The sequence below is a fragment of the Perognathus longimembris genome, chromosome 2, assembly GCF_023159225.1.
Source record: "Perognathus longimembris pacificus isolate PPM17 chromosome 2, ASM2315922v1, whole genome shotgun sequence".
NCBI classification, from domain to species: Eukaryota; Metazoa; Chordata; class Mammalia; order Rodentia; family Heteromyidae; genus Perognathus; species Perognathus longimembris.
The window spans coordinates 22,886,133-22,900,142 of NC_063162.1; the positions used below are offsets into that span (position 1 = coordinate 22,886,133).

At 46.1% G+C, this 14,010-nt stretch overlaps 1 protein-coding gene across 1 annotated transcript; it reads left to right on the forward strand.

Annotated features, from left to right (window-relative positions):
* Positions 1-1,470: 1,470 nt before the first annotated feature.
* Positions 1,471-11,010, forward strand: LOC125346160 (acyl-CoA desaturase 1-like). Its single transcript, XM_048338471.1, has 6 exons — positions 1,471-1,781; positions 2,507-2,783; positions 5,380-5,510; positions 7,021-7,226; positions 8,319-8,551; positions 10,552-11,010. The coding sequence occupies exons 1-6, from the start codon at positions 1,758-1,760 to the stop codon at positions 10,749-10,751; spliced, it is 1,071 nt and encodes a 356-aa protein (XP_048194428.1). The 5' UTR covers positions 1,471-1,757; the 3' UTR covers positions 10,752-11,010.
* Positions 11,011-14,010: the final 3,000 nt, after the last annotated feature.

A 14,010-nucleotide genomic window follows, 5' to 3' on the forward strand; every position in this document is an offset into this window, starting at 1 on the left:
ATCCTAGCTCAGCTTCCTTTCTCATGTCTGGTGGCTCTACCACTTGAGCCATGCCTCTACTCCTGCATTTTGCTGGCTCATTGGAGGTGGAGATTTGTGAACCTCCAGGTCTCAGCCTCCTGAGTAGCTAGGATTATAGGCATGAGCCACTGGTATCTAGCTCCAGCTTCCAATTTCTGTGCCCAATGCATAGTTCCACCAGCTGTTGTGATCATGACCAAGTTATTTGATCTCTCCCATATCTCACCTGTCTTTAAAATAGAGCAATAGTCATTGGGGGCTCACACCTGTAAATCCTAGCTACTCTGGAGGCTAACATCTGAGGATCACAGTTTGAAGCCAGCCAGGGCAGGAAATACAAGACTCTTATCTCCACTGAACTACAAAAGCAGCTGGAAGTGGAAGTGGAGCTGTCGCTCAAGTGGTAGAGCACTTAGCCTTGAATAAAAGAAGCTCTAGGACAGTGCTCAGGCCCTGAGTTCAAGCCCCAGGATTGGCATGCGCGCGAGCACACACACACACACACACACACACACACACACACACACACAGAGCAATGAAGAACTCACTTTACATGCTTACAGTGGTGGCTTGACGGATCACTCACTACGGACTTGCTACTTTTATTCCACACACTAATCTGTGCCTGCTGGTGGGTGCAAACATTTGTCTGTCCTTCCAGCCTTTTTCTTTGTAGAAGATTCCCAAAATTCCAACCAAAGGATCAAAGAGTGTCCCAAACCTCCAGGTTCTAAAGGTGAGTGCACCAGGATGGAATGGATGCTGTCTGCTGCAGAGCCTGCCCAGTGACTGACAGTTGTCGCCTGCGTACAGACTGTTGATTTGTGTGCATCTGACCCGGCGGGCGGAACACGGCCACTTCTGGTAAGCATCCCGGAGCTAGTGGGCGGGGCCCGGAGCCCAAGTTAGTCTCCCGGAGGGAAGGAGGCTGCACTCACCCTCCTAGTTACCAGCATCTGGGGGAATGGGGAGATAGAATTGCAGTTGAGTCTCCGAGGCTTCCTTACTGTTCCGTGGGCAATTTTGCCCGTGTCCAATCATTCACCGTGCGTCCTAGTGCAATTCCCCGATATTTACCCAACCTCTACTGGCAAACAGCCCTTTCCCTCTGCTGGAGAGAGAAATCTCTCTAGCGCCGTCGATGCCGGGAAGAGGCGCTAAGGTACAACGACCCAAGGAAGAAAAGCCAAGAAGGAGAAAAGGAGGGGAGGGGAGCAAGGAGCCTGGTGGCTGAGGGAACAGCAGATTGCTCCGAGCCAATGGCAACGGCAAGACAAGGTGGCACCAAATTCCCTTTGGCCAATGACAAGACAGAGTTTCCAGGAGCCTTATTAGCATTTCCCCAGAGGCCAAGGCTGGCGCGGCGCGGTTTTAAGGTTTGCAGCATCCCGGCGGGGTGGCTGTGGTCTCAGCTTTCTGTCCCCTCCCATCTCCCGCCCTCACCTCCACGCGGGGCTGCCTGAACCTTGTGCACTTTGTCCCCTGCTGGCAACGGATAAAAGGGGCCTGAGGAAATACGGGGCACATCCACCCATGACCAATCCTACCCTTTAAATTCTCAGCCCCGGGAGAACCGAGCACGGCAGAAGCGCTCTGGACACCTCTCCAGCGTGCGAAGCGCCGGGAAGGGCTTGGGGCGCCAACTCGAGCGATCGCCCGGCTAGAGGCGGGTTGCCGGAATTAACCCCCTTCCGTCTCGAGCCTTGGGAGCGTGATTCCAGCGGCGTGGAGCCAGGATGCCGGCGCACATGCTGCCGGAGGTGAGCGTCCGGAGCCCCCGGGGTCTGCCGCGTCCGAACGCGGACGGGAGTCTAGGTGACTGAGGGCTTGTGTGGGGACCGAGTTGTAACCTCCGGGATAAACTTGGTCATCTTCCCTCGCACTTTTACTGCCCTCATTTGGGGGAGGCGGCTGTACCTGAGGCGGTTGATTCCCCCATTTTTGTTAATTAACCTTTAAAGGGAAAAAGACCAGTTGTGAGGTACCTCTGTGTCTACGTGGGGAGGAGGTGATTCCTTTGTGTATTGTTAGGAGGGCACGTAGTTCGCTCTCCTATCACCCCAGTATCGTGAGTTTTGTCGAAATCCACTCTTACAGTTTTCTGGACGTTTTCTGTGGTTTGGTTGTTTGTTTTTGCCAGTCCTGGGATTTGAACTCAGGCCCTGGGTGCTGCCCCTACACGCTTCCCCTTCCCCAAGCCCCACCCCCACTCGGGCTAGCGCTCCACCACGTGTGCTACTGCTCCCTTTCTGGCCTTTTGCTGGTGAACTGGAGATGAGTGAGTCTCACTGACTTAACTGACCAGGCCGGCTTCCAACTGTGATTCTCAGACCTCAGCTTCCTGAGTAGCTGGGATTACAAGTGTGAGCCATCAGCGCCTGACACTCCTAAGTCTAAGTACACTAGGAGAATCTGGCCCTACGGTGTCCCCCTCCCCCGTGTCCCCTTCTGCCCTCCTAATTCTGCACTCCTTTTCCTTTTCCAGATCTCCAGCACCTACACAACCACCATCACAGCGCCTCCATCTGGGGACTTGAAGAATGAGAAAGAAAACTTAGAAAAGACTCTCCGGGACTTGGGAGACCACATCCGCCCTGAAATGAAAGAAGACATCCGTGACCCCACCTACCAGGATGAGGTGGGCCCCCCTCCGAAGCTGGAGTACGTGTGGAGAAACATCATCCTCATGGCTCTGCTGCACCTGGGAGCCCTCTATGGGCTCTTACTGGTTCCTGCCTGCAAGGCCTACACCTGGCTCTGGGGTAAGCAGCTCCCCTCCTCCCGAGCCAGTGCCCAGGTTTCTCTGATCTTTAACCAGGTGGAGTCCCACACAGGGCAGTGTCCTATCTGACCAAGTTCTTGTTTTGTTTTGTTTTTGCCAGTCCTGGGCCTTGGACTCAGGGCCTGAGCACTGTCCCTGGCTTCTCTTTGCTCAAGGCTAGCACTCTGGCACTTGAGCCACAGTGTCACTTCTGGCCATTTTCTATATATGTGGTGCTGGGGAATTGAACCCAGGGCTTCATGTCTACAAGGCAAGCATTCTTGCCGCTAGGCCATATTCCCTGCCCCTATCTGACCATGTTCTCTAGCCATTTCTCTTGACAGGATTAAGAAAGGAGGTTAGCGGGATTAAGATTCAGTTGTGGAGGTCCCTCCACATAGAGGACCCCATGCCAGAGCAGGGGCTTCATAAGTTGCATGTGGAGCCCAATCAGGTAACAGCAAGGGGACTGGATACCAAAAAGCATGCCTGTAGTCCCAAGAATGAGAAGTGGAACTGTTAAGGCCTGCCTGGGCTATATAACTAGCTCAAGACCAATGTGAGGTACATAGCAGAATCCTGCCGGCCTCCTCCCCTCCCCCACCCCCCACATAACAGAGAAGAAATAAGGAAAGGCTCAGGAAGAGAGTTGACTAAAAAGGAAGGAACAGTAACGGGTTGTCCATAAAACTTGAATCTGACCTTCTGGCCAGAACTAGCTGGAGGAAGATGAACAAGGCTCCTGTTCAGCTCAAGGGTGTAGATGTGTGGCCCTACTACCCCAAGTGGGCCTACAAATGGAAGTTTTCTTTTTATTTTTTTATTTTGGCCAGTCCTGGGCCTTGGACTCAGGGCCTGAGCACTGTCCCTGGCTTCCTTTTGCTCAAGGCTAGCACTCTGCCACTTGAGCCACAGCGCCACTTCTGGCCATTTTCTGTATATGTGGTGCTGGGGAATCGAACCCAGGGCCTCATGTATACGAGGCAAGCTCTCTTGCCACTTGCCCCAGCCCCAAATGGAAGTTTTCTGGAGCAGTTTCAAATATGGGCTCTTTTCCTCTGTCTTCTGGAAGGTAGTGGTGCAGAAGGGCTTATCTGCCGCATCTCGGCCTGTTAGGTTTTGCAGATGGGAAAGTTCTGCTCCGTCCGCATTTGTCTTGGAAGTCTTCCAAGAATCAAGTTGGGGATATTTCTGTCAGGATTAGGAAGGTGATGTTCCTTAGTCTAGTTATGTGTTTTCCCAGCATTCCTCTTGCTATTTCAATGGCTTTCTGGGTCTTCCTGACTCTAGAAGAGCCCTAGACAGGGCTGGGTACAAAACCCATCCAACTTACTTCTTAGGACAAAGCTATAGTATGTTGCTAAAAAGTGTTGACAATAGCTGTCCTTCCCTGGGGAGTAGGAGGAGATGAGTTTAAGTGATTTGGGTCTTCTGTTTGGTGAACTAAGAGGTGAGTGTAGTAGAAACTTTCCTCACATTAAGGGATCAAAAAGCCTGATATGGTGTCTCACACCTTTAAATCCTGTCTTCCAGCCCCAGAAGACATCCTAGAGACTCTACTCTCCACTTAACCAGCAAAAGGTCCAAATTGAAGGTGTGGCTTAAGAAATGTAGTGCCAGCCTGCATTGGAGGATGGGGGGAGATCCTAAGGGACAGGGAGAAGTCCTGAGTTCAAATCCCGGTACCAACAGGAGAAAAATATATGGGATCAAGTGTGATTTGGAAACCAATATACCAGGGCCAACTACATCGTGAAACAAATAGGCATTTTCCATGGCTCTCAACCAAGAACTGCTTTACCCCAAGTAAAATTCCTCCCTTTCTCCGATTGCAGGATCCACTGTGCAACATGTTTAGGTGCCATCAGATGCTACAGGTGGGAAGGAAATTCCACTCTCCACATGGCCAGAGGCAGCAAATCACCTTGGGCCTCAATCCCAGTTTAGAGAGAGAATATAGCCAGAGCTTTGCTGGGGCAATTGCTGACTCTGACTCCCCTGATGATAGTAAAGAAAGAACAGGATCATGTGTAGGAGGAAGGGAAGGAGACTATTTGGAAATTTATCTTGGTTGAGCAGCACATAGGACAAATAGTTACAATGCATGTTATTGCTCATGGAACTAAGTTCTGTAAGCACTGAGGATCCATTGTTTCAAGCAGCTACCTAGAAGTGAGACTTTGTTAACATTCTGTTAAGACCTCAGCCCCTGCCTCCTAGAGCTTCTAATCAGAGAAAGTGAAGTCTACATGCAGTACCCTATTCCATCTTACATATCAATTGTGGCAGCTACTGTGTCTGCAGGCTTGCGAGATAATACTCAGCTGTCAGTGCTGAGCACCTCCAACAACATTTGTTTAGAATGAGTATTAAATGAGTTGACAAAAGGAACGTGGCAAAGGAGAGACATAGTAACTCGGCACAAATCATGGGTAGTGGGTGGTAGAGCTAGATCAGAAACTCCTTGTTGACAGAAAAGGCTTCTATGGCTCCAGTTTTTCTATTGTGACTCTAGACAGTATGGTATGAAAAGAGTGTCTGGGACCTGTTCCCTCTGGTGGAACTTCCTCTGACTCCCCCTCTGTCTTCTTCTGCAGCATATGTTTGCTATATAATCAGTGGCCTGGGCATCACAGCAGGGGCGCATCGCCTGTGGAGCCACCGGACTTACAAAGCACGGCTGCCTCTCAGGATCTTCCTCATCATTGCCAACACCATGGCGTTCCAGGTGAGAAGCTGTTGCTACTCTTGCCTATGATGGGGAGGGCATTGGCACCCAGAGAGGAGCCCCAGCAGAGCAACCTTTCTAGTCTCATGGTGTTGGTGTCCATCAAGCCTGGGATACCTCATAATCACTGAGAAGGGAAACAGTAAATAAGAAAGCTTACCAAAAATAGTTTGTGGGGCTTTTGGGGGTTTGGGGGGGGGGGCTAGTCCTGGAGCTTGGGACTCAGGGCCTGAGCACTGCCCCTGGCTTCTTTTTGCTCAAGGCTAGCACTCTACCCCCGGAGCCACAGGACCCCTTCTGGCTTTTTCTGCTTATGTGGTGCTGAGGAATCGAACTCAGGGCTTCATGCATGCCAGGCAAGCACTCTACCACTAGACCACATTCCCAGCCCCAAGAATAGTGTTATTTTTGATCCCAAGGTTCCAGTGTTACCATACAGTGTGGTCTTTTAACCTAATGGGTCATGGCTCATGTACAAGGGAATGACTGGTTTCCTGGATGGAAAGTGGACATTAAACTCATGCTTTGAAATAACTATTTGAGAATTTCTAAGACTTTAAGGATGGAAGGTGATGTGGGACAGGCTCAGGAAGTCTACTGATAATAAGAACAAACATTTGCACAGCACTATGTCCTGGGCACTCTGCTAAGCAGTTGACATAGGTTAACTCATTAATTCTCACAACCATCTTAGAAGTAGGGTGCCTCTTTTACAGATGAGGGGGAAAAACACACTAAAAGATTGGATAGCCATCCCTTGTCCTATCTGGGGCTGCCCTGTTCTAAGTCGATCATTAAGACTGGTGTATAACATACCCAATGAAGGGAATTGGGGATAGGGGATAGGTATATGCTTGTCACATGAGGCCCAGCTTGAAGCAAGAGGAAAACAGGAAACCAACTTAAGTTCCCTGCTTTTTGGCACTATCTGAGGTTCTTAGCGCATGTATGTGATCATCTGTACTCTGGCTACTTGTTAACTGAGGCTCAATAGGTCCTTGTGAGGCAGGGGGAAGAAAGACATTGGTACTGAAGGACTAGACAAGTACAGAGAGCCTTGATATTTGGTTGGCAAGCTACTGATTGTGAAGGCATCAGGATGGAACTCGCTGCACTTATCCATAGAGCAGCACCCTGGGACCAAGATGATTTTGCTGCTTCGTATTCTTTCTGCTCAAAGATTGGGGTACCCCATGAGGATCCTGTCTCCCATTCCTTGCTTGAAGACTTGTCATGTTCTTCACCAATGACATTCCCTAAGTACTGTGATTTATACTTTCTCCCTACCATATAACCAAGAATAGCAGTTCTATTCCTGTGCTCTGGGACTGGAAGTTGACTTTCTATATAAGCATCAGGAACAAGTTGCTCATGAGAGGGCAGGACCCTAACCTCCTTTGTAGCTAGAGACTTGAGAACGATGAAGTTGGGCTGAGAGCTCTGGGCATTCCAATCCTCCCAAGAGGGCATCTCTCCTCAAACCTGGTTTCCATCTCTTCTGTCCCTTCAGAATGACGTATATGAATGGGCCCGAGATCACCGCGCCCACCATAAGTTCTCCGAAACTCATGCTGATCCTCACAATTCTCGCCGTGGCTTTTTCTTCTCTCACGTGGGTTGGCTGCTTGTGCGCAAACACCCAGCTGTCAAGGAGAAGGGTGGTTTGCTGGACATGTCTGACCTCAAAGCGGAGAAACTGGTGATGTTCCAGAGGAGGTGAGTGAAAGGAGGATGGAGCTGGGGTGTGGGCCTGGGAATGTAGGGTTTGGGTTCCACTTTCTCTTAGAACTTATAGAATAATAGCTAGGTGGTTTCCTTATTTTAAGTTCAAAGGATTAAAAAATTCAAATGTTTTTTCCTGTTAAGCTATCTTATTAAAACCAATTAAATGCAACAAGTGTTTACCAACCTAAGATCCAAAAATAAATTCAGCCAATTCCTTGCCTTCAAGGAATCGGAGAGGATTGGAGAGAGAATATAAATACCCAACTAACCATGAAGCAAAGCAGTAGAATATTGCTTACACACCATGAGAAGTATGACATAGTGAGATGGGTCAACAGGAACCTAAAGGAGGGATTTATTTACAAAGTAGCATCAGCAGCCACCAAGGAATAGAGTCTATTGCAAGTCTGGGTGAGCAGAGACAGGAGAAAGAGAAAACGAAATCTTCAAACATGTTCCTGAACCATAGCCCTTCTGCTTGAGGCATGTGATGGGAGGAAGGACTGCAATGGCGACCTGATACCCTTCCTGTGAGGCTCCAGGCACACACTTAGGATTTATTTGTTTGGCACAGGAACCCACTAAAGGATTCCCCAGCACCATATGACACAGTCTGGTGTGATTTGGTGGCATCACTGTTAGGACAGGTGAAAAGTATCACTGAGCCAAAGGCAGGGATACAAGTTAGAAATGTAAGGCACACCCAGGCTAAGGAAGCAGCGGCATGAATGAGAAGTAACTGGCTGCAAGGAATATCAGTAACATCAAAGCTGAAGCTGTGGCTGCTAGCCAATTCCTCTGGAATGTGGATGGCCTGGTCTATATGGAAATGAAGAGAACAGGGGCCTACAGAGGGTCAGAGACATATCTGGTCAAGGCTACCGCATATGCTTCCTTTTAACATGTCTACACTGACTCATCTAAATATCTATGTGATTGAGAGACCGCATTCTCTCCTGCTGACTTTTGCCCCCATTGTATGTATATTGTAGGGAAAAAGACAGCCCAGTCCAGTGAAACTGGACAATCCAGATAGGTACGCAAGTCCTTTCTCTAATACTCTGTGTGTGGTCTCTCATGTAGGTACTACAAGCCTGGTCTCCTGTTGATATGCTTCATCCTGCCCACCTTGGTGCCCTGGTACTTTTGGGGTGAAACTTTTAAACACAGCTTGTTTGTTGCCGCTTTCCTGAGATATGCCATCGTGCTCAATGCCACCTGGCTGGTGAACAGTGCTGCCCACCTCTATGGATACCGCCCATATGACAAGAACATTGAGTCTCGGGAGAACATCCTGGTTTCACTGGGAGCTGTGGGTAAGTCAGCAGTGAAAGGCAAGACCACATCTACTAGTCAGAAGAACTGGAATGAGCTGATTTTATAAGCACTGTGGAGCTCAGACAAACAAAAAAAACAAGTGGTAATATATTGGGAAACTCCTATGAGAATCAAGCAACAGGTCTTATGTAAAAGGGAAAGGGTAAAAATGCTCCCTCTAATGAGCATCTTTGAATTTTATTTTCTTTTTCTAGTCAACTCTGGGGTGTGTATAGTCTTATTGGGTGCAGGCATGATGTTTCACAGTTTTAACAGAAATTCCTGCTCCGTGATGTGATGTTGGCTTCCCCGATTTCTCTCTGTAATTCCACTCCTAGTTGCTAAGTCTACTTCTTCCTGTCCTTTCAAGTGAACGTAGACTTTGACTATGGCCTCACGTTGGTCTGCCTTGTGCAGACCCAGTGGCTTCTTCACGTCAGTTGTCAGACCTTTCGTTCTTCCATTGACACCTGAGCAACCACCCTGCTCACAGAGTTGTGCTCAATCATTAACATAATATTCATTTTCTTCCTATGAATATTTTTCCACGTAATCTCACCCAAGTCACTTTTGTGGCGCTTTAACTTGAGGCCTGGGTGCTGTCCCTGAGCTTAAGGCTAGTGCTCTACCATGTTGAGCTACAGCACCACTTCAGGTTTTTTCTGTGGTTCTGAGGAATTGAAGCTAGGGCTTCAAGCATGCTAGACAAGCACTCTACCACTAAGACACGTTCCCAGTCCTTAAGTCACTTTTTTCTATTTTCTTTTTTTTTTTTTGCCAGTTCCTGGGCCTTGAACTCAGAGCCTGAGCACTGTCCCTGGCTTCTTTTTGCTTAAGGCTAGCACTCTACCACTTGAGCCACAGTGCTACTTCTGCCTTTTTCTATATATGTAGTGCTGAGGAATCGAACCCAGGGCTTCATGTATGCGAGGCAAGCACTCTACCACCAGGCCATATTCCCAGCCCCTCAAATGTCACTTTGTTATCAGGATTTCCTCTTGTTTTTTATGTTGATCCTACTCTATGGTTTGGTTTGTTTTGCTGTTTTTTACAGCAATGGGTCCAACAACTTCTCTCTTATCAGTTCTTTACCCCAACTCTATAAGTGTTAGAATTTACTTAAGAAGTCCTGTCAAGAACTAGTAAATACTTTACTCCCTACAGAAATTGTCATGAATGCAGAATTTGTGTTCTTGTGTCTATCAAAATATCCATCCTAGTAAGTGTTCTACTTTGTCACCAGCTCTCCTATCCCAGGGTTAAAGCTGAGGGAACTCTAGCCCTTTTCCTTTTGGCTACTGCCTTCTTTTCCTTGGCTACTGCCTTCTTTTCCATTGGTATCTTTCAGCCTTACAGGGAGTACTGTTTCAATGAGGAAGGTGTGCTGCTTACTCAACTTTGTAAAAAGTATAAACACAGTTCTTTCGGAATCCCCTCCCCCTTCCTGCCCCGTTTTCACCCAAACTCATATATGAACAGTATTTCTGAAGCTCTGGCATTTTTCAGTATAAAAATCTTCCCAACAGAATCAATTTGTCTCTTAGCTTCTGAGAGAAAGTTCTTCACAATGGTTCCTGAACAGCAATGTGTAACCAGGAGCCCTTAGTTCATAGCTTAAGATGCCTCTAAAGGCATCTATTTACTTCAGAGTAGAAGATACTGGGATTGGGGCTGGGAATATATAGCCTAGTGGCAAGAGTGCTTGCCTCGTATACATGAGGCCCTGGGTTCGATTCCTCAGCACCACATATACAGAAAATGGCCAGAAGTGGTGCTGTGCCTCAAGTAGCAGAGTGCTAGCCTTGAGCAAAAAGCCAGGGACAGTGCTCAGGCCCTGAGTCCAAGGCCCAGGACTGGCCAAAAAAAAAAAAAAAAGAAGATTCTGGGATTGCCATTCTTGTAGTAACAGCAGGTTTCTCTGAAGTCTGAGGTACCTACTAGGTAAAAGCTATACAAAGATGAGGAAAAAGCAATCTAACTGTTCTTGCTTCTCTCCCAGGTGAAGGCTTCCACAACTACCACCACACCTTCCCCTATGACTACTCTGCCAGTGAGTACCGCTGGCACATCAACCTTACCACATTCTTCATCGATTGCATGGCTGCCCTTGGCCTGGCGTATGATCGGAAAAAGGTATCCAAGGCCGCTGTCTTGGCCAGGATTAAAAGAACTGGAGATGGAACCCATAAGAGTAGTTGAGTTCGGGATTGTCCAGGTTCCTATTCCAGGAGCCAGCTAGGCAGAAGTTTAATTAACTACTGAGTAATGCTACCAGGATGCTAAAGGTGACCTTAATCTATTCTGGTACAGTATTCTTTTTAAATGGAATTTTGATAACTTTTTTGAGGTAATATGTATTTTAATTAGGTAGAGTTAATGATTTTACAACATATACTTTCAAGAAATGTATACAATTTTATGTGTGAATTTTTAAAAATGAATAAATTTGAACATGATAAAAATATCAAAAGACAAGTTTACTATTATGATGCTAAGCTGATGTACCTATTCCTTCTCTTCTATCTGAATTTTGTTTTTTGTTTTTGTTTGTTTGATGTGTTTTTTTGGCCAGTCGCAGGGCTTGAACTCAGGGCCTACGCACTGTCCTTGAGTTTCTTTTGCTCTATCACTTAAACCACAGTGCCACTTCCAGCTTTTTCTGTTTATGTTTATGTGCCAGTCAAGCATTCTACCGCTAGGCCACATTCCCAGTTCTGATCTATTACAATTAGTTTATTTCTGATTATATCAAATGATAGTGGCACTCCCAATAGAAAGTTTTCTGCTTGATTTGCTGGTTTCTGAGTGTTTTCTCTGTAAGTATATTTCAAATAGGTTAATAGAAAGGTAAACAGAGTATAAAATAACAATGTTATGATGCTGATTAATGGCTTGCAATGTGACCTCCACTTACATTAACTAGCCCATTCCAGACATAAGGCCATTAATCCATTCAGAAACCAGAGCTAATCGTGTCTTAAAAGTCTCATCTCTCAGGGGCTGGGGATATGGCCTAGTGGCAAGAGTGCTTGCCTCGTATACATGAGGCCCTGGGTTCAATTCCCCAGTACCACATTTACAGAAAATGGCCAGAAGTGGCGCTGTGGCTCAAGTGGCAGAGTGCTAGCCTTGAGCAAGAAGAAGCCAGGGACAGTGCTCAGGCCCTGAGTCCAAGCCCCAGGACTGGCAAAAAAAAAAGTCTCATCTCTCAAATAGCTACATTATGACTAACTTTTCAACATAGGAACTTCAGGGGCACATAGTGAAACCATTGCACTTACCTATAATGTGCCTCATTTTCAGTGTTCATGTTCATATGTCCTGGATGCTATTATTATCTACATTGTTCCCTGAAAAGACTGAATGCCTCTATTGGAGAAGTGGCATTTTACTAGTTAGATAAAATTTGAGCATGTATACTCATTGCCATGAAAGATGCAAGATACCTCTTTCTTTCCCTGGTGGGACTTCCTCCATTTTATGTGGGATAGTTATTTGGGACCTAGGAGCAATATGAAGTTTGCTGACATTTAGTCAAACACATAACACCAGTTAACAGTCTTTCTGCCTGTTGGAGTGTCAGATCTCCATGTGTCATGTGCCTACAGTGACTCAAGATAGAGATTCTGGGAGAGGCTGAGAGCAGCAGCAGCAGCAGATGCCTGGAAAAGCATCAGAGGGTGCTCCATATTCCAGCAGACTCCTTGACCAATAGGCTTCTATGAACCAGTTCTACCACTTAGAACCTTCTGATCTAAGGTTTCCCTCATCTTGGGAAAAGAAGCATGACTCTCAGGGCCATTATAAAACAGGACTCTCAGACTAATTATTAGTATCTCAAACTCAAGGGTTTGTAAACAATGAGGCTTTGACAGACCCTTAATAACTTACATTGATGGTGGCACTTCATCACTTAACTAGTTTTCTATTTCAAGCCCCATCCTCTTTTATTTTGACATTTATTCAAAATGCCAGACTACTTTTTCAGCTGTGCTAGAGCTGTACCATTGCTTCTACATCTCTGCTTTATTTCCCATGAACATCCACTAAACAATGTATACTCCCAAAGTTCTTTGCTTCTGTCTTCTTTTCTCCTATTGTACCCTCAGATTCTCCTCTAAACAAGCCTGCTCAAAAAACCTGTATTTTGTGTATATACATATAAAATCTTGGGGCTGTTTGTTTACTCTTACCTGAACAAGTTCTAAGAAGAGGGGAAGGGAGAGATGTAAGAGCTGTGAGAGCAGATGTAAAGAATACTCCAGTGTTTAGAAGAGACCATGAACTCAGCTTCTGACTCGTTTTTATATGGGAAGGGATGAAGGTTCTGCTTAGGCAGTAAGTTTTAACCATGGGACAAAAAAAAAAAACAACCCCAAAATCAAATAAAAGTAAGGTAGTGGGGAATCTAAAAAATAAAGCTCCTTATAGGTAATGTTCACTATCCCCCTGCTCCAGAAGAGCCATTATAGTTCTAAACATGTCTACCAGTTCAAGAGAAAAAAGCGCTACCCTGGATTGGACAGAAAGCAGTGAAACTGTCTTTATTTGCAGATGACATAGCTTGCTTGAAAAAGTCTTTAAAGCAAATACTCAACTCATATAGAATGGACTAAAGCTAATAAATGAGTTTATTAGTAAGCAAGATACAAGAGCAGTGCACATAGTCAACTTTGCTTTTTTAAGCTAAAAGGGAAAATATTAAGAAAAGAATTTATAATAGCATAAATTGGGCATGGTGGCTCACACCTGTAATCCTAGCTACCTGGGGGTCAGATTGAGAGTTTTAAACCAGACCAGGCAAAGAGTTTGTAAGACGACTTACCTTCCCCAATAAATAGCTGGGTGAAATAGAGCATATTTGTCATCACAATTATATAGCAACAACAAATAGAAAGATCATGGTCCAGACCAAAACTCTGTGTGTGTGTGTGTGATAAATTTTATGGAAAAGGGGCTGGGGATATGGCCTAGTGGCAAGAGTGCCTGCCTCATATACATGAGGCCCTGGGTTCGATTCCCCAGCACCACATATACAGAAAATGGCCAGAAGTGGCGCTGTGGCTCAAGTGGCAGAGTGCTAGCCTTGAGCAAAAAAAAAAAAAAAAGAAGCCAGGGACAGTGCTCAGACCCTGAGTCCAAGCCCCAGGACTGGCCAAAAAAAAACAAAAACAAAAACAAAAACAAAAAAATTTATGGAAAAGCACTTGCCTACCATGCATGGGGCCCTGGCTCAATTCCTAGTACTACAAAAAACAAACACAAATAAATAAATAGAATATTACAAGATAATTCTAAAATTCATTGATCAAGTGATCCAGAACAGCTAAGAAAAACTTGCAATAAGGGCTCAGGATTGGGAAGTGGAACTGTGGCTCAAAGTGGTTGAGTACTTCCTTGAGCAAAAGTGCTCTGGGACAGTGCCCAAACTCTCAGTTCAAGCCCCACAACTGCCAAA